The sequence below is a fragment of the Leopardus geoffroyi genome, chromosome A2, assembly GCF_018350155.1.
Source record: "Leopardus geoffroyi isolate Oge1 chromosome A2, O.geoffroyi_Oge1_pat1.0, whole genome shotgun sequence".
Classification (NCBI taxonomy): domain Eukaryota; kingdom Metazoa; phylum Chordata; class Mammalia; order Carnivora; family Felidae; genus Leopardus; species Leopardus geoffroyi.
In genome coordinates, this window is record NC_059331.1 from 4,192,541 (window position 1) to 4,212,862 (window position 20,322).

At 62.1% G+C, this 20,322-nt stretch overlaps 1 protein-coding gene across 1 annotated transcript; it reads right to left on the reverse strand.

Annotated features, from left to right (window-relative positions):
* Window positions 1-54: 54 nt before the first annotated feature.
* On the reverse strand, window positions 55-20,249 carry LONP1 (lon peptidase 1, mitochondrial). Its single transcript, XM_045491671.1, has 18 exons — window positions 19,723-20,249; window positions 17,009-17,097; window positions 16,271-16,390; window positions 14,316-14,547; window positions 12,708-12,769; window positions 12,043-12,172; window positions 11,577-11,660; window positions 10,239-10,459; window positions 9,360-9,498; window positions 8,298-8,476; window positions 6,153-6,240; window positions 5,712-5,834; window positions 5,516-5,632; window positions 2,903-3,043; window positions 2,323-2,488; window positions 1,531-1,748; window positions 1,272-1,436; window positions 55-419 (listed from the first exon to the last, which is right to left on the reverse strand). Exons 1-18 carry the CDS (start codon window positions 20,152-20,154, stop codon window positions 243-245), a joined length of 2,883 nt encoding a protein of 960 aa, XP_045347627.1. The 5' UTR covers window positions 20,155-20,249; the 3' UTR covers window positions 55-242.
* Between the last annotated feature and the right edge of the window lie 73 nt (window positions 20,250-20,322).

Consider the following 20,322-nt stretch of genomic DNA (forward strand, 5'->3'; position numbering starts at 1 on the left):
CTGGGGGAAGGGGCGCGGTGGTGACGTGGCGCACAGACACGAGCAGCCGGCCGGTACTGGAAAGGGTTTTAATCATAATTAAATAGTTCATATATGTCAGACTCCGTGATTAAGCCATAATTGAGGTCCTTGGACTCCAGCCGCTCCCGAGCCTCCTGGGGGCTCAGCTGCCCAGAGTCCCGGCCCTGGCGCATTTTCAGCCTGGACGGGGCCCGTGAATGCCAGCAGCGCCCGGGCTGCGGTCACCGCTCCACCGCCAAGGCCTCCGCCTGCTCCTCAGGGAAGGCAATGTTGAAGATCTCCCGGTAGTGTTCCACGAAGTGGACCTCCAGGCCCTCAGTGATGAAGGCGGCCAGGTCATAGAAGTCCTTCTTGTTCTCGGCTGGCAGGACGATGCAGGTCACTCCAGCTCGCTTTGCCTGGGAAGGAGGGGCCGGCCGGGAGGTCAGGGCAGGCAGTGGGACAGGGCCTGGCCCAGACAGCCAGGCTGCACTGCATGAGCTAGCTCACAGATCAGGAAACTAAAGCCCAAACCACATCACTGGCCTCCGTTCCAGGAACCTGCTCTCCCAGAGCCCCACTTTTCTGGATTAATCCACAGTCACCATTGCTTCACCTTTAGCGGTTTGGCACGGGAGCCTTACGGAAACATGCATTTAAGCACTTCTAGGCTTAGCGCACATCCCGGCCTGCTCCCTCGTCCTTCCCTGGGCCCTGGCTCACTGGGAGGGCCCCTCAGCCTGATGAGGCCCTTGGAGGACAATGGTTCCCATCTGTCCCCAGGCTCCATCCAGGGACACGTTCCACTCACAAGTGAGGAAAGGCCTGGAGAGCCTCCGCAAAGCCCCCTGCCTGAGATGGCTGTCCGTCCCCATCTGTGGACACCCTGCCTTCTAGGCAGGTGGGGGGTAGGGTCAAGGTGGGGAAGGGAGGGGTCCCTGCAGAGAAGTGGGAGTCCCGACACAGGAAGCCCCGGACCCAGGGTCTGGTCGGAGCAGACCCCTCCACCCCCCAGAGGCCCGTGTCCCCTGCCTTCTGTGCATCTGGGCGCTTAGGCCACAGGGTAGCAGATCCTACCTGCAATGCAACGGGGGGGGGGCCGAGACTCGGGTCAGCAGGGCCCAGGCCTCACCCTCATGGTCTGTAAACTGCGCGGTCACCCTTCCCCGCCTGAGGCTCGCTCTGTGTGTGTGATGCCACAGCGCAGGGCCCCCGATCCGGACTCCCCCAAGGGTGCCAGCCCTACCCGGGGGGGGGGGGGGGGGCCTCACTGCGATGGTCTTCTCCTTGATGCCGCCCACTGGCAGGATCTTGCCCCTGAGGGAGACCTCGCCCGTCATGGCCAGGTTTGGTCTAACTGGCCGGTCCGTCGCAAGGGAGAGCAGCGCCGTGACGATGGTGCAGCCGGCACTCGGGCCGTCCTTGGGGGTGGCGCCCTGGTGGGGAGATGCAGGCAGGGGGTGGGCAGGCGGGACAAGGTGGGGGCACAGGCGGCGGGGCTGCCCCCAGAGGCGGGAGGTGGAGCCTCACCTCGGGCACGTGCAGGTGGATGTGGGAGGTCACCAGGTAGTCGTTGGCCGGGTCGTGCTGCATCAGGAAGGCCCTGGCGAAGGTGTAGGCGATGCGAGCACTCTCCTTCATCACGTCCCCCAGCTGGCCTGTCACCTCCAGGCTCCCGTCCTTGTCCCCCTTGCCGTCCTTGTCTCGTGGCCGCCGAGGGGATGTCTCCACAAACAGCGTAGAGCCTCCTGGGAGACCAGCACGCAGAGCCTGTGAACTCTGGGACCCTCGGGTTCTAGGGACCGTGGCTCCCCCGACCCTACCGGTGGGGCCACCTAGCGGATGCCCCTTCATTAACACTGTCCCTTCACTAGCTCTCCGCGGCCTAGGGCCTGCTCAAGGCCTGCTCATCCGATGCAGCACCTGCACCGGCCCTACGGCCTAAGGGCCGACAGACGCCCGCCCTCTTGCCCTCTTGGCTGGTGCGGCTGCTTAACTGAGGTCCAAACAAGCAGACTGATTCACGGTTCAGAGCCTGCCTCTCGCACACCCCAGCCTCCCTGTTGGGCCGGGCAAGGTCACCGGGACCCCATCCCCAGGGCTCCCCAAGCAAGGGGAGGGGGCCTCCCGTCAATGCGAATAAAGCTTGTGCGAGGAGATTGCCACCTGGCGGCTGCATCTTTTTCCTCCTCGATCAGCCCCTGATCCCTTGGGACTCCCTTCAATGCCAGTGTATCTTGGGGGGACGCCAGCTGACCGCACAGGAACCGGTGTGAGACGTTCTCCAGGACCCCCCCCACCCCACCGTCCCGGGCTGCTCACCCATGGCAGTCCAGGCCAGCCCCATGACCACGCCGGGGGGCGTCACATCGTACATGCGCTCCACGGTGAACACGGGCTTCCCCACAAAGTCCTGCAGGTTCTCGGGCGTCACCTCCACGAGCTCGGCCTCGCCACTCACAATCTTGTAGGCAGACTTCCGTAACACCTGGGGGGGGGGGGGAAGGCAGCGGGGTGGGTGCGGCCCCCACCCCGCTGGTCTTTAATCTTTAACATCATGGTAAAGTACAGAAAATGAACCTTTCAGCCATTTTTAAGTTTACAGCTCCGTGGCATAAGGGCATTCACGCAGTCGTGCAACCATCTCCAAACTTTCCATCTCCCCAAACGGAGACTGTCCCCATGAAACGGTGACTCCCCTCCCCCTGCCTCACCCCACCCTTGGAGCCCACTGTCTACTGTCTCTGTGGACGGGACTCCTCTAGGCATCCCGGTGAGTGGGGTGAGTGGGGTCACGCAGGACGTGTCTCAGAGCTGGCATCCGGTCCTCACAATTCTTCACCTGCCTGGCCAGGCCGCAGAGCCCGCCCCCCCGCAAGCCCTGCCGGCCCGCCCAGCTCACCTTCTCCACCTGCTTCTGCAAGTTGCGCACGCCGCTCTCCCGGCAATACTGCTTGATGAGGAGGGTCAGCACCTCTGGGGACAGCTTGGCCTTGCTCTCATCCAGGCCACACAGGGCGCGGGCCTGAGGCACCAGGTAGCGCTGGCAGGGAGGGGGAGGCTGTTGTCAAGATCCCCAGGGCCTCAGGGCCTCTCCTGTGGGCCCCGCTTACCCCTGAGCCTTCCCAAGATCCCAGGCTGCCTAAAGATCACGGAGGTGGGCCCAGCGCCTGCCTGCACAGAGCTCTCGGCCCCCAGTGGGTAGCTGGGGGACAGCTGCCCTGGGAGGCGACCTCAAAGCTGAGACCTGAGGGTAAGCAGCCAGCGAGGCTAGGAGGGAGGGAGTCTGGGCGGAGAGCACGGCAGGCGCCAGGACCCCACATGTGAGCCTGCAGCTGCCCAGCACCCGGGTCTCTGCCCAGATCCCAGCCCTGCCCTTCCTCCAGATGTCATCTGAGATGCCACTCCCCCAGGAAGGTCTCCCTGATCCCTGGGCTCAGCCCACGTACACACTGAGGACCTGTGAGTCAGGGCAAGTGGCCGCCACCCCGAGCACAGACAGAAGTGGGGAGATCGAGGGACTCCCATGTCACCCACAGCCCAGCCCAACTCCCGCCACACAGCGGTCATGGGACAGTCCTGAGCGCCAACTGGAGGAACAGGAGGGGAGACACGGGGACACAACCACACACGTCAGTACATCTGCTGACATGGGTTGACCAGAAGCCTCTGGGAGTCTGTGTTCCTCTTGTCATTTTAAAGGTTCAAAAGCAGCCCCGGCCCAGGCCCCCAGGCTGCCCCTCCTTGGCCGGGTGGAGACCCCGGTACCCCTGTAACCACCTCAGCCAAGAGCTCCTCTTGCCCACCTCCTACCCCAGGGGAGAGGAGACCACGGTCAGCCCCTGACGGCTGTGACGGACTCAGGGAGAAACGTGCTCAACCCCTTCCCACAAAGAAGACGCAGTCAGAAACCGAGACTCCCGTCCGGGAGAAGACCCGGCTCTCTGCTCTGCTCAACATCCTCCAAGGGTGTGAATCCTGTCTCCAGCCTCGGAAGACTGCTAACGTCTAAGAAGCGCACAGAGCCCTGGGTCCTGGGCTCGCCTCGGCCTAGGAAACGCGTTACGCACGCACGGAACTTGACCCAGCCGGCAGGAAGACGGCAGCTTCGCACCCGCACCCACGCCCACGGCTGCAAGCGTGCAGGCACGGAAGCTGGCTTCCGAGGGGCCCAGAGCCCGCGCTGGGGACAGATGCGCTGCGGGACGAGGCAGCAGCACGCTCACGGGGGAGCTTGCTAACAGAGCTGAGCACACAGCCCCAGACGGTGCACGGGTCCCCCGCGCCCTGAAAGCCCCAGAGACCGTGTTCTCCCCAAAGCTGTGCTCACGGGCTGTCTTTATCTTATTCCTGTTCTGGGGCCCGAGACAGTGGGGTATGAGGAGAAATCTGGGGGCGCCCGGGTGGCTCAGCCGGTGAAGCGTCCGACTCCTGGTTTTGGCTCAGGTCACGATCTGGCGGTTTATGAGTTCAAGCCCCACGTCGGGCTCTGCGCTGCCAGTATGGAGCCTGCTTGGGATTCTCTCTCCCTCTCTCTGGCCCTCCTCCCCCTGCTCACACTTGTGTGTCTCTCAAAATAAACAGACCTTAAAAAATTTTTAAAAGAAGAAGTCTGTCCTTGGTCTTTGATCCCAGGTCCTGATATAAAAGCTTCCCAGACCCTGTCGTTTTCTGAGTGACAGGGTGAGAAGGACAGCTGTTGGGATCTATAAGCCCCTTCTGCCACACCCGAGCTCGTGCCAGTGAGGTGGCCCCTGTTGAGGGCCAGAGGACCCAACCATGGGGGTAGAGGGATGGGCCTTTCAGCCTCACCCGACCCCCAGGGAGAGGGGACGGGCTGCCAGCAGAGTCCATCACCGGTGACTAATGATTCACTTGATGCACCTAAAACAGCCTCCGTCAATACTCTAGACAAGGGAGCCGGGTGAATTCGGACTCACTGGGTGGTGTGGGAGGGTGGCGCACCCAGGGAGGGCACAGAAGCCCCTGCCCCTACTTGGCTCAGATCCTTTTTGGCGGTTCCCTGGCTGTACCCTTTACAGTAACCCGGTACCTAAGTAAACCTCTCCAGGGTTCTGTGAGCTGTCCTAGCAAATTCTCAAACCCAAAGAGCAGGGCGTGGGAACTGGATTTACAGCCAGCTGGCCAGAAGAAAGACCTGGAACGTGCAACTGGCATGTAAGTGGGGCAGCCCGAGGCACCGAGCCCTTCCCCTGCGGGGTCTGACCCGAGCCCCAGGCAGGACCAGGATCCGACGGGGGTCACCGGACACCCCACCGGAAGATGGGGTGGCGCAGGGAAATGCCACGTTGGCGTCAGAGCTGTGCCATTACACGGTTCACAGCAGGCCCCGCCTTGCTCTCGGCGATACCTCACTGCACAGGCGGGCAGATCCCGGCCACCCCCTCTCCGAGCAAGGCCACTGTGGGCTGTCCACACCCCCCTCTGGTTAGGTGGCGGGCACTTAGCGGGGCTGCCGCTTTGGTCCAGGGCTGGGCGGGGGTCCCGGCCTCACCTCTGCGATGGCCAGCTTCTCCTGGGCCACGTAGCCAGACACATTGATCATCTCCATCCGGTCCCTCAGTGGCTCTGGAATGGTCTCCGTGACATTGGCCGTGCAGATGAACAGCACCTGGGGAGGCGGCAGGGAGGTACTGGAGGATTGGCACCTGCCGCCCCCACCGGGCCCAGGCCCCGTGCAGGACGCACACCTTGGACAAGTCCACGGGCACGTCCAGGTAGTGATCCAGGAAGTTGGCATTCTGCTCAGGGTCCAGCAGCTCCAGCAGTGCTGACGAGGGGTCCCCTTGGTAGCCCCGGCCGATCTTGTCCACCTGAAGGGACAGTAGACGGCAGACGGCTTCAGCCCCTTGTCCGGCTCCCCGTGTCTCCTGACCAGACGCCACTGGTGGGAGGGCGCCAGGTGGGACCGGACTGTGCCCAGGGGGAGGGACGGGGCCGGCCCAGAGCGGAAGCAGAAGGGTTCCCCCGAGGCTTGATCTGGGACACTCTCCACCTGGTCAGCACTGCCCGGAGCTCTGGCCCCGGAAGGCCCGAGGGACAGCGTCTGGGGAAGGGCACCGGGAACGGACGCCGCGCTGCCCTGTCAGCTCTGAGCCCGGCCCCGTGCCCCGCCCTTCGTCCGTGCGCACCTCGTCTATCAGGATCAAGGGGTTCTCCGTCTTGGTCTTCTTCAGGCACTGGATGATCTTTCCCGGCATGGCGCCCACATACGTCCGCCTGGGGGGCAGAGCACAGCAGGAACGGATGGCCCCTCACCAGCCTGGGGCTGGTCACACCGGCACCCACAGGCCCAGCTCACAGACAGGACCTCGGCGAGGCAGGTGCCCTCCAGGGGCCACAGTGGAGGCAGAGCACGGTCACCCCGACCACCTGTTCGCCCCAGCAATGGGAAGGCCGCCCTGCCTACCCTCCCCACCGCCCCCCCGCCCCGAGGCACAGACACAGACTTGAAAGCAGGTCCCTCTCAGGGCCAGCCCCCCAGCCAGCACCTCCTATCCAGATGGTGAAACCCAGCCCACGGTGCCCACCTCACAGAGCAGGGAAGGTCAAGAGCAGCCAGGTGCCGGCAGCAAACGACCCGCCTCCCAGGTCCTCCCCAATGGCAGGCACAGCATGGCCTCCCAGGCCTCGGGGCCACGGCGCCCAGGGCCTGGCCCCAGCTGGCGCTTGCCGGGTGTTTCCTGACCATCTACTTGCTCTACTGTCCCAGCTCTGCGGGTGTCTGGCACTCACAGAGCATAAAGCAGACACGAGCCCTGTGTCTGTGAGGTTAGGGCCCGGCAGGGCAGACAGATGGTCGGCCAGGTAGAGGAGGAAATCACGAGGTAGAGAAACTTTATCCACACTACAAAGACAACAAAAGGATGGGGGTCCTGCAATGCCATCTCAGAGGCACACTACTCTAAGACGGGGACAAAGGACGCTTCGGGGAGACGCCCAGAGCAAAATAAGTGAAGAGGCAAACTGTGTGGGTATTCGAAGGAAGTTTTCTGCGTAAGAAAACAGCCTGTGCAAAGGTCCTGGGGCAAGGGCAGGACCAGGCCCAGAGTGCTGGAAGCCCATATGGCTTTCAGAGTAGAGTGAGTGAGGGAGAGAGAGGGAAGGGAACAAACAGGGCAGGGTGTGCTAGGCCTTCCAGGCCTCAGTGTGGATCTGGGCTTTTACCCCGAGGGAGGAGGGAGCCCTGGAGAATTGTGGACACAGAAAATTTTGCTGCTGTTACTAAAGGACAGCAGCAGAAGTTCCCTTCCTCATCCTTGTTTGGGGATCCCAGACGGACATCAATAGAGAACACCTGCCTGCCCTCCTGGGCCCCTTTCCCCCAGTGACTCACCCCCACTTGTCACAGACCTATACTTGTTTGAAACCTCAGCCAAGGCCCCTTCGCGGCCTGGGTGAGTGGTCCTTGTCCACACTCTTGGGCCTTCTGAACCAGGGGCCAAGGGGCCACCAGGGCCTGCCTCTGCCTCCCCCACCCAGCTCAGACTCCAGCCCCGAGCCAAGAGCCGGCACAGCCGCCCCTCTGCCTTTGGGGCAGGCCCAAAGGCCCCACGACTCCCGGGCGCCCTTGCACCACAAGCCCTCACTGACTCCTCGCCCAGCACCGTGAAGGCCTCATCCACTCCCGTCCCCCAGGGCCCTGCCAGACTCCGGATGCCTTCTCTGAACTCCTGGAGCTCCCGAGATACTCGTACACCTGTTACGCCTGCGTCTCCCTAAAGAAACCGCTCCGAGAACCACCCTCAGCAGGGGCTGGCGTGGCGGGAGGCCCCGGGAGAACACGACATCCTGACCGCCCTGACGGAAGGTGCCGTGCACACGGCCAGGCAGTTCTGACACCCCGGACCCAGGATGGCAGCCCCTGCCTGGGCCTGGCGAGGGAGCAAAGAACCAAGAGCCGTGCCGAGACCTCACCGGTGTGCCGCCCCGTCCTCGCTGGGACGACCACCTCGCCCCTCGCCCTGGCCCACAGTCCCTGGTCCTGGGGCTGAGCACGCGGCCCCGGAACTCTGGCCACGGCACTGGGGGCACTGAGTGGGCGGACGGGAGCTGGATCCACCGGGGTATCTGTCCACGACCTGGCGAACAAACGCTGGGGGCCGTCCGCCCTCCCGGTGCTGAAGGCGAAGGCTTTGAGCCCACGTTCGAGCGGCTGCACTCGGTCACGTTACTGCAGCGCAAGCACAGGGCCCCGCTCACCGCTGACGCCCCCTCTAATACACAGGAAGAGAACCGGGGCGGGGGAACGAAGCCCAACAAGAGGCCGGGCCTACCTGTGCCCTTTGATCTCGGCCACGTCGGTCATGCCGCCGACGCTGAAGCGGAAGTACTCGCGGTTCAGGGCACGGGCGATGGAGCGGGCGATGCTGGTCTTGCCCACGCCAGGCGGACCGTAGAAGCAGAGGATCTTGCCCTGGGTGGAGCCTCGGAGCTGGCTGACGGCGATGAACTCCTGCGGGCAGAGGTGAGCTCCCGTGAGGCTCGCCGCCCTCTCTGCAGAGCAAGCGGCCCCGCCCAACGTGGGCCTCGCCACCGTCACGCCGCCTCACAGGGTTCCGGGGGCCGCGGAAGGGACAAGGCGTATCCCAGAGGGGCCGAGCTGACTGAAGGGTCACATGCCCCGGGGAGGGCAGGGACCGACCGTGGGGGACACAGCACCAGGCCCGGCTAGTGTGTCCCCTTCCTCCCACATCCTGGACCGTCCGATCCTCTCTCTGCCCCAGCCACAGCCTACTGGCCCTGGGGCCAGGTCCGTCTGTCATCTCAGGCACTCTTGTCCCCCTCAGAAACCGGAGGCCCCTGGAGCAGGGAGCCTGGCCCAGACTGCCCTTGCCGCCTCTAGCTGGAGCCCTCCACCTCTCCTTCCTCACTGGGATGGGGGTGAGGGGGGTGGTCTGGGAGGCAGGGGGGTGCAGGGGGGCGTCACCGGGATGGGGGCAGGGGGGTGCAGGGGGGTGTCACCGGGATGGGGGCGGATGGGGGTGGGGCCTGGGAAGCGGGGGGGGGGCGGGGCGGGCGTCACCGGGATGGAGGCGGGGGGGTGGCCTGGGAAGCAGGGGGGTGCAGGGGGGTGTCACCGGGATGGGGGTGGATGGGGGTGGGGCCTGGGAAGCGGGGGGGGGGTGGGCATCACCGGGATGGAGGTGGGGGGGTGGCCTGGGAAGCAGGGGGTGCAGGGGGGCGTCACCAGGATGGGGGCGGGGGAGTGGGGGGACAGGGGGGCGGCCTGGGAAGCAGGGGGTGGGTGCGGAGGGGCGTCCCTGGGATGGGGGCGGCAGCCTGGGAAGTGGGGGCGTGCGGGGGGCGTCACCGGGATGGGGGCGGGGGGGCCTCACCAGGATTCGCTTCTTGACGTCTTCCATCCCGTAGTGGTCCTCCTCCAGCACCGCCTGGGCCCGGGCCAAGTCCAGATTCTCATCGCTATGCTTGCCCCAGGGGATGGACGTCAGCCAGTCCAGGTAGTTCCGAGTGACGCTGCCACGGGACAGACCGGGGCTGGTGAGCGTGGCAAATCCACATCGCCAGCACCTGTGGAACCCACTGCGCGGACCACACCGAGCACCTCAGCCAAAAGGGCCGCCGACCGCCTGGGGAGGCCGTCCTGGCAGAGGCCGCACTGTGGGCCCCGGCACAGTTCCCAGGACAAGCGCTTGGCCCGTTTCCCGAGCCAGACGTGGCGCGCACAGGGACTGGTCAGAAGCCTGTACCGCGGAGGCGGCAGCGGTAAACGCGAGACAACCTCACCCAGAGCAAGTGGGAAATGGGCCCGGCCGGTGGCAGGTCAGCGCGGCCATGAGAGACCCCCAGGCTGGGAGCCGTGTGCCCACCGGACAAGGCCGAGCCCCCAGGAAGACGCGCGGACCTCCAGGCCCTCGGAGAAATGCCAAAGAGGGGCCACAAGCAAGCACCGCTTTGGCCCGACACCCCGGGGTTCAAATTCCCGTCCCCATCTACCAGCTCAGAGGCCCCGCTCGCTGACTTGACTTCTCTGAACCTCAAATTCTCCAGCTGGGAGACGGAGTGACAAAGAAGTCTGTTCCGCCCAGGGGCACCAAGACAGGGCCGTCATACGTCAAGCGCTTCTCAGGCGCCCACCGTGACCAGAGAGCGCCCAAGGGACCCGACCTCCCAGCTTCTGGGTCTGGGCGGAGGAGCGAGAAGGGGCCGCCCCCGAGGGCGGAGGTCATGTTGAGCACAGCCCCCAGGGTGCTCACTTGAACTCGGAGGAGTGGTTGTCCAGCAGGCCCAGCTTGCTAAGCTCCTCGTCCACCACGTCCATGACGTGCTTGGGGACCACGAGCTCCTTCAGCCGCTCGCGGAACTTCTCCTCGATGGCGTCCTTGTCCTCCTTCTCCAGGCCCAGCTCCTTCTTGATGATCTTCAGCTGCTCTTGTAGGAGATATTTGCGGTGCGTCTGCTTGATTTTCTCTTCCACCTGCAGGGCCCAGAGGCTACGGTCACAGCGCACGGGAGGGAACATGGGCAGGTCTGCAGACCCACGCGGGCCGGGGCGGGGCCGCTGCTTCCTCAGGACACGGGAGGAGGAGAGTCCACGAGGCCGCCTCCAGCTCCCCCCACCTTGAACCTAGTCTCCCTGAGTGGGGCCCCAAAATAAACTCTTGGTTCCGGATGAGCAAGTGGTTTGCTCTTTGATCCCGACCGTGACCCCGGCGCACCTCCCACGGGCACAGAGCTCCTCTGGAAGGACAGGGCAGCAGGCGAGGGCTCGGAGGCCGGGGCCGGGCCCCGGTGCCGCCTACAGCCCCCACCCCTGCGTCCCGTTGGGGGTGCGTTAAGAACTGCCTCGTGGGGGGCAGGGGCAGCGTCCAGGGGGTGCCGTCAGTGAAGCGGCCGACTTCGGCTCAGGTCATGATCTTGCAGTTCATGGATTCGAGCCCCAGGTCGGGCTCTGTGCTGACAGCTCAGAGCCTGGAGCCTGCTTCAGATTCCGTGTCTCTCTCTCTGACCCTTCCCTACTCGTGCTCATTCTCTCTCTCGAAAATAAGTAAAAAACATTAAAAAAAAAAAAAACCCAACTGCCTCATGGGGTGCCTGGTGCGCTTAGTCAGAAGAGCATGCAACTCTTGATCTCAGGGTCATGAGTTCAAGACCCACCCTGGGGGGTAGAGACTGCTTAAATAAATAAGCGTATACGTAAAAAAGAATTACCTCGTGCTGATAACTGAGAGTTAAAAAAGTTCCCAGTTACAGATGTGACGTGGAAGGTTTTTCTCAAATAAAGCTGAGTGAAAAAAGTCACTCAACAGTGAATGGCGAGCAACTGAAAATCCAGGCAGCCCACAGATTCGCCCGCAATCGGGAAGGTGGGCCGCAAAACGCAGAGTGGTGGGGAAACCGATTTTCAACCTCTCCCGGGCCAGTTCCCCATCCCCAGCAGGACTCTGTCCCGACGGGGGACGTCCCGAGACCACAGGCTCCGGGCTCAGCTGCCAGGACCGGCCTCAGGGTTTGGTGCGCAGAGCCTCCCGAACTGGCGGCCGCCCCGCACGCCGCCACCCTCCCCACAGAGGCACGTCGGCAGCCCGGCTCACCTCGCGCCCCAGGCGCTGCTGCAGTTTGCTCAGCTCAAACTCCTTCTTGAGGAGGGAGAGGGCCTTATACAGCCGCTTGGGGATCTGCCGAGAAAGGGAAGATGCGGGCGACGGTCAGAAGCCGCCTCTGTGCCTGCTGAGGGTGGGGGGGCAGGCACCTCGCAAACGGGGCACTCACAGGGCGGACCCACCTGGCCACGCCGTACCCACCGGAGGCACGCGCCCTCGGACCTAACGTGCCCAGTTCCGCGAACACCTCCTACAGGTAAACTGCAGGCCCGCTAGCTGTGGTCCAGAACGTTCATAGCGGCCAAAGACTGGCGGCGAGCCGAGCACGCCACCCGGTGAACACAAGGCACCGCCCGCAGGGCCGCCAAGCAGCCACGAGAGAACAGGGACCCGTGCAGAGGGGACGTGATATCGGAAAGCGGAGCCGCGGACAAGCAGCCGGGCCCGGGGGACTCACATTGGTCTCCTCCAGGACGTCCTGCAGCTCGTGCGACTCGGCTCCGGTCAGCGCGGCCCCCATGTCGCTCAGGTAGATGGGGTTGTCCACCACCCTCTGGCCCGCCTGCATCATCTGCAGCACAGACTCTCTGCAGGGGACAGAGGCCCCGTGGGGACCGCTGAAGCCGGTGGCCCGCATCCCCTCTCCCCGGCAGCACGGGGCAAGGCCCTGGGATGCTGAGAGCCGGGCGGCAGGGTGAGCGAGGCCACCCGTCCCAGAGCCGAGAGACTAACGTCCCTGTGCCCAGACACGAGCCCCTCCAGCAGCTGTGTGGTGCACCCCCCCCCCCATGAGATCCCCTCCAGCCGCAGCTAATGACAAAAAGGCTTCCGACCAAGTCCAAGCCCTCGTCAGCACGAAGGAGGCAAAGGCCCCGGACTGGGTAGGCCACCCCCCTCCCCCTGCCAGGGCCCCCTTGCCGCAGGGGAAGCAGGATCTCCTCACGCAGCGCCGGGCCCTGTGCCACGAACCCCCGCGCCAGCAAGGTTCTCTGTCAGGACGACGCTCTGAGAAAGCTTCCCGCCAACCCAGCGGCACAAAGAGGCAGGCAACCCCAGCCTGGCCCCAGGGATGGGGGACGGTCGGCCGTACACTCAGACGGCAGAGGGGGGCCGGAGACCAACCTGTAGAGCGGATTCAAGGCAATGATGTCCCGGATGGTCTTCACAATCTCGGCGGTCAGGGCCTGGCAAACGGGGGGGGGGGGGGGGGGGGGGGGGGGGGGCTGCCATCGGTCCTGGGGCCAGCAGGGGCTGTGGCCCAGGCCAAGGATGGCCTCAGGTGCCCAGGCGCACGGCCTGAATCCAAGTCCCAGGGACTCAGGACCCAGGCAGGAGAAACGAAAATCAACACCTATCTCCTCACAGCACGCCAAATCCTGACCTCAGGACGAGCCGTTTTGAGGGAAAAAGAGGGGTGGGGGCTTCTTTATTCCCTTATTTCAAGCACGATCCCCCTTCTCAACCTCAGCACATCCTGGTTTGACTTCTGTCTGGGGACGTGCCTGTGATTCACCAGGGCTCCCAGCCTGCCCCCTCCCAGCACCTCGCCCCAGGCTCCCGAGGCAGAGGATCCCCCCTGCGGTGGACACGATGGGACAGTCTAAGGTAGAACGCCCAGAACCTCAAGATTTCCAGAAGGCATGGTTCCCAGCATGCCACACCCCAGTGAAGGCACCGGTGGGCACCGAGAGCGACCGCGTCCCTTCACCACAAGCACGTGGCCCCTAGCAAGCTGACCTTCCAGAAAGGAACTGCAGAAGGCAGCTAGAGGCCCACGGTGCCTGCAGCCCCGTCAAGTCTCCCTGATCTGTCCCCTGCGGCATCTTTGACTTTGGCCCCGTCTCTCTCCCACCACACGACCCTTGTAGGAAACTGGGAGCTGTGCTGTCAGTCTAGCAAGCGGCGGGAGCTACTCGCACTCAAATAAATTAGCGCCAGACGGGACTGGACATTTCCCTCCAACCACGGGGCTAACGGCGTGGAGCCAGAGAACACTTGCACCACCACGGGGAGCTCTCCAGGACGGGACAACACTGCTCCGAGGGCCCCCGTGTGGCTCGCGGGTGTGACAACAGCAAATGCAGCCCCTCCCGGTACCGGGGGCAGGTGTCACCAACAGACCGCAGGACCCCTTCCCACCAAGGCCAGAGGTCCCCCCAGAACTCTGTTCAACACCGCGCTGCAGGCTCAGACCGAGGCCGTCGGCTGTGCACGGCGTGTTCTCGGGGAGACCACACGCATGTAAGCTTTTCTTGTTCGTCCCCACCCACTGGCGGGGGTCACCCTGCCTCTAACGCGCCAGAACAGGTGGAAGGACACGTTCTGCCACCCTGACAGCTGGCTCGCTGCTGGCAGGCCTGTGCCGGGGGTCAAGGTGGCCAGAAGGCTGCTGCTCTCCCGTCTTGAAGCCACGGGGAATGGCGGGTGTGCCCTGCTTCCCTCCCGAGCACCCCGGGCTTCAGGGGAAGGAGCCAGTATGGAAAGCAAGGCTGAGGGCTCCCGCACAGGAGACACGGCTGGGGCCGGCCCCGGGTTCAAGTCCTGCCGCCTTCATGAGCAGCTAAGGGCCCCCGTGCATCTCCTTTGCCTTCTGGATGCCAGTCCCTCCTAGGACTTCTGCGGGGGGAGTACGTTTTGCATCCCGCAAGAACCCGACGGCCGCGACAGGCTGGAGCGTCGACGAACACCCACCCCGCCCAGGGGAGCTCCCTGGGCAGCTGCCCGCCGTACCTTCACTTCTTCCGTGACCTGGAAGTCCTCGTGGACGACATTCTCCACCTCCACCATGAGCACCTCGCCGGGGGGAGCCGAGGCGGGCTCCACCATCACCTCTGTCAGGGGCCCGGAGCTCAGGCCCTCCTCCGCCTCCTTCTTGCTGCGTTTCGGCTTCCTGCGGGGCTTCTGCTTGTTTTCGGCCTCGGCCTCCTCCGGCTCCACCTCCAGCTGTCTGCTGATGTGAATCCTGCAGACAGAAACGAGGCCGGGGTGAAGCTGCCGGGGTGGCTACAGGGCCAAGCTGGGGACCAAGCCGGTGTCTCAGAACCCCAAGACTGGCACGGCGCCCCCCCCCCCCCCACCCCCGACACCGCGGGCCTCCAGCTGACCCGCCCAATCCGTGCGCACGCCAACACCCTGCTGTCCTCCACGAATGGGTGACGGGTGACCCAGCGGTGACCGGCTCTGGGGCCCACCTCAAGCCGTCAGCTCAACCAAGCAGGACCTCTGGGACTCCGCCTGCCCTCCCTCAGCCCCAAGCTCACCGTACGGTGCTCCTTCGTGCGGTTCGGGCCTCGATTCGAGGGCACCTCCGCCAAAGCCCTCCCTGACCACTCCACGTGTGGTCTGTCCCCTATCTGTGCCTGCCTACCGTCACCCCGTCCGTCTTCGCTTCCCCCCGAAAGCACCCACCACCATCAGAACTCAGCCCGTGACCTGTTTGGATGCTCATGCCCTCCCCGCTGGGGAGAAGGGGGTGCTGGCCTCTTTCTGCCCACACCCAGGTGCCCAGCAGACACCAGGCCCCAGGGGTCGAGTGACACATTGAATGCAAACGTGCCGTTCCGCCTCTGGGCCCTCTCCTGTCACCCATGCCACCTTCCCCAGAGGGCGGGCCTGGGAGCTGGCGGGCGCGGACCCCACCCCCGGCTGACATCAGCAAGTTGCACAGAGCTGCCTCTGGAGCCCGCAGGACCCACTCCATAAGGCGCCTCGTAGGCGAGGATGGCACTCAGCAGCCACCCCAGTTTTTATTCCTTTTGGTTGCATTCCCCTCCCCTCCCCCCCACGAATCCCCCCAGGAGACAGCAGCAGCCACTTTCCCAAAAACAGCCTCTAACATGAGCAGATGAAAACGGGTGTGGGGCTCCATGCGGTGGGAATGCCATTGAGACCTTTCACAGAATCAGTGCATGGAGCACCCCACTTCCCCGAGTGTGTTCTGGGGTGCTGCCTTGCTGACCCCAGACAGGGCTCTGGGAGAGAAAAGAACCGGGAACTCTCGCTTCGACAAGGCCGAGCATCTTCGATGAGGGGCTATTTGCAACATTTACTACGTAATGGCGCAGGACTCAGAAGTGTTTCCCACGTGGATGTGACCGTGACGCTCCTGACAAGCACCTTGAGGACCGATGCTCCTTGGCGCACATGTGAAAACCGGACAGCGTCCACCCAGCCGAGCTGGCACATTTTTCACAATCAGCTGTGGCCGAACAAGGATTTAAGCTGGGCTCACCGCTGTGAGCGGCCCTTCAGCAGAGCGGAGATGGAAACCACACCGCCCGAGAAGGAAAGGTGTCTGCTCGAGTGAAATACGACAGTGCTAGGCTGGATATCCAGCAGGACCTGCTGGCTGACGCAGACAGGGCACCAGAGGAGAAGTATCCCCAACTGGGAACATCTAACACCCAGACGCACCCAGACAATTTGCTCTCTGTACCCGGGATGCTTTTGTGAATAATGTGCATGAAAGATACAGGTTGTCATTGATCACCCACGCTGCCACTCCAACCAGGGGACTCCGAGGAGGGAGGGATCCAGAAGTGATCCATCTCGGCCACCTCCAGCTTTGGCCCAGTCCCTGCCGTGGCAAGGCGACAGGGCTGAGCAAGAAGGGTGGTCCGTGCTGGCACCTGGGGGCACTCGGGGCCTCTCTTCCTGCCCCATCGCACGCACTTGGGGCCCCGCACCTTCTGTGTCCCATGACGATCATGCGCAGCTTGTCCCCGAGGTCCTGCATCTCGTGGATCTGGACAAACGTCCCCGTGTGGTAGACTTCATCCAGGCTCTCGACCACGTCCGACTCGTTGCTAAGGGACAGGGACACAAAGGAGCGTCGGCACGGGCCCTCTGATTCTCAGCAGGCTGCCTCGGACTGAGAGGGAGGAGGAAGAGAAGAGAAGCACCCCTACCAGCCGCAACTGAAAATGGAGAGCAACCGCCTCGCTCCCACAGGTGCTCAGGGCCCAGCAGGACGCCTGCTCACCGAGGGCCGCCCCTGGCGGCTGCCGACGAACACAGGTGAGCAGCTCCTGGCCAGGTCTGCTGGAAGGGCAGGCCCGGACAGAACGGATTCCATTCCACACCTCCCACTACCGAGCCTTCGAATGTACCTTCTAACTCAGAAGTGGAGCGGACTGCCACCAAGAGTCAAGGTATCTGCCCGCCTAGCCCTGCGCTGAAGAGGCCTCGCGGGTGTCTTTAACACTTAGGGTCCTGGAGGTTAAAATCCACTCCCCCTCCCCGCCTCGCATCTTGACGATGCACGAGGCCAAGTCTTCAGCCTAGACTAAAACGTATGCTTGGCTCTCAGCCTTATGCTCGGCAGGTCAAAGGTCAGAGGTCCGGCTACTCTAGGGAGCAGGATTTGTGGTGAGCTACACTCCAGGGCAACTGCAACGAAGGAGTGAAGGAAAAGTTACACTTACTTGTCATCTCTCTTTAGAAAGACGCCGGCATACGGCTGGGCAAGACGGACCTTCCTTCTTAGCAGCTCAACCAACTTCTTATTTTTAACCTAGCATGACAATGACCCCAAAGTGAAATGCAGGTTTCCTAGCTGACATTTTGACAGCAGCTCTAGCGTTTTCTCTATCATTCTCGGGGATATGCTAAAAACCAAACACACAAAGGCGTGGGACAGATTGGCAGGGCTGCATTCCTCAGTGGTTTCCACTGCTTTCTAAAGAAAAGTCAAAGTAGCCCAATGGCGAGAACCAAGAAAGTGATTTAACATCCCATTTCAAGAGTTGTTTCAGGGGTAAAATGTCTAGACTATTATGATTTTATCAATGACAGAAAATCAACACTGAACGCGCATAATTCAAACGTGGCCCATCCCACAGGCTGGTAACTTCCTCCAATTTTCACTGAAAGGATTTCCCAATCCCATCTGTAACCTTTTCATCAACGACTGAAAGCTCCAGAATGACAAGACATTATCTTGATGTCATTTCAATGGCAGGGAGAGGGCTAACGTCTTCTAGGAAACATCTGATGGGGCAGGAGCACAGACATCTGTAAGGCTCGACTGATTTCCATCCAGCAGACATTAAGTCCCACACCAGATTACAATGACACTTAAGGGCCCTCAAACTTCAGCCTGCACTGGAATTCCCTGGAGGACTTGTTAAGACAGACAGCTGAGCCCCAGCCCTGAAGTTTCCTGAGGAGGCCTGGAGCAGGCCTGACAATCCGCACTTCCAACAAGCTCTCAGGTGATGCTCATGTGGCCGGTCTAGGCACCACACTTTGAGAACAGGGCTTTAACTCATCCCTTAACAGGGTCTCTTACGGTTCAGGAATTCCTCACCTCACAGATGCACCTTTCCCAGGGAAAAGGTCCAGGACAGCCAGGAGGGGTACATGGCCCACCAACACTTAAGAGCCACCGATCTATACTGAGGGGACACACGACTGGGGCAAATTAGCCACATACAGTGTCAACCACAAAAACACGAGTAGACGGAGCTTTGCCAACTCGGTCCCCTGGAAGTTTCTCCAGTTTGTCCTCTGCTAATAGCTGCTGCATTTCAGCCCCTGTCCCATCACTGAGCAGGTAACAACGACAGAAATACAGGGCATACTCTGTGCCAGTCTCAGGCTTTCCACAGCAGTTCATTTAACCCTCCTGGCTAACTCCGGGGCGAGGCAAACAGAATCTCTTGTAAGAATCCTACCTCTGGGGACAAGAGGCATTTGCCACTTTGCAGGGCCGAGGGGACCCTACCTGGTGAACACTCCTGGCCCCAGAGGTCGGCTGGGGTTGAGGACAGGAGAAAGGCCCCCAGGGCAAACTTCTGAGAGGTCAGAAGAATACCATACAGGAAACAGTAGCACCAGCTTCTGACTGAGATAGAAGGCTATACCCCTGACAAAGGTGAACTCCCCTCCCCCATGAGCTCTGAGAATTGAGGTACAATTATGACGCCCATTTTGCTGATGAGAAAATGGAGGCCCAGAGGAACAGCTTTCTGAAGGTGAAGGGGCTATGGATGGTGGAGCCAGGATATGAATCCACAGGCTCTGGGGTCTGCAAGTAACCACTACTCGAAACCAAAGAAGGCCCTCAGAATAGCTGCTCAGACACCTCAGAGGAGGTGGCAGGGGCTCCTTCGGTCCTGAGATTTGTTTAGCAGAGACTAGAGTGTAGGGAAAGGTTGGAGATGAACGCAGAGGCTGACTCATTACATGACCTTGCTCGGACAGTTAACAGATAACCATTTTCCACCACAGACTCTAATCTCCACGTCATTAAAAGAAAAAAAAGAGACGAAAGAAGGCATTCAGGTCCTTTGTATTCTAAAACCTCAAGTTCCTGGCACTCGTGTTGCTTTCGATTACATCACCCAGGTCCATCCTCCCCACCCCCCATGGCTCTTAGTCTGAAATGATCTTGCTGTCTTTTCCATCAGAACACAAGTTCCTTAGGAACAGGGGCTGTATTTGACTTGTTTGTTACTGTATCCTCAGTGCCGGCTACGGCTACATAGCAGGAGCTGAGGAACTCTCTACTAAACGAATAAACCAAGGCTGCGCTCCTCTTAGAGCATCCTTCCCCCTAAATCTCCTGTACTCTATTCCCGACTCTGTTATCCCTATAATATGTATTACCTTCCGACATACAATTTATTTACTAACCTGATTTATTGCCTTTTGTATCCCACATTCTAGTGGGATAACCTCCAAAGGCAGGAATTTTTATCAGTCTTATTCACTGCTGTATCCCTAAAAACCTCACCTGGCATGTGGTAAGCGGTCAAGAAATGTTTAGGAAAGGAATGAATCCTGATCCCAAAGAGGCTCCTAGCTAGCTAGGTGGCACCCCCCCCCCCCCCCCCAGCTGAGAGTGTTACAAAACATTTACCCAAACGCGCAGAACAGTTCCGGTCTTTCCCAGCATCGGATTTCTACGACTGGGTGGGACTCTAACTGGGCAATCCTAAACTCAATCTGAAAGGGAGAGGAATCTGGCTCCAACTCACCAAACTAATGAGAAGACAAGGACACGAATTCCAACTTTTAAGAAGCTTCATGCGTGGGAAAAGTCGTGAGGCATGAAGGTGCTGCTAAAGGATCCCTCGGTCCAACCCGCTGCTTGCAGAGGTGGGGAAATGGAGGTCAAGACGGGGGCGCTCATTACCTCGATAATCTTGATGAAGCGCGGGAACACCGGGTTGCGGGTGACGGCGATGAGCGGCAAGTGCGGGAACACGTCCGGAATCGTCATGGGCGTCAGCGCCGTTATGATGGGGCCTTCCCCGCCTCCCGAGCTGCTCCCCGCGCCCGCGGCCCCATCCTCGGCACCGCCCTCGGGGGTATCCTCGCCGCCGGAGAATGCGCCACCGCCGCCGCGGCTGTTCGCCTCCCAAAGTCCCCGCCACTGGCTCGCGGCCACAGGGCCTCGGCCCCACAGCGCCCAGGGAGGCGAGGCGTCGCAGGCCCGCCGGCCTCTGGGCAGCCACGCTCCGGCCGCAGTTGGAACCCGCCCCCCGGCGGCGGCCAGCAACGGCCGCCGCAGCGCCCAACACCGCGCCGCGCCCCACAGCCGCACGTAGCCTGTGCCCGCCGCCATGGCCCGGCCATCCTGGCGACGCACGGCACTTGCGTCACTTCCTCTCGCCAGGCTAGTGCGCACGTGAAGCCCGGCGCGTGCCTGGGCGCCGGCGAGGGGCGTGGAACCAGAAGCGACGGGGGTGGGGCTTGCAGGAGCGTGGGGCGGGGCCCAGTCTTCCCGCTACAT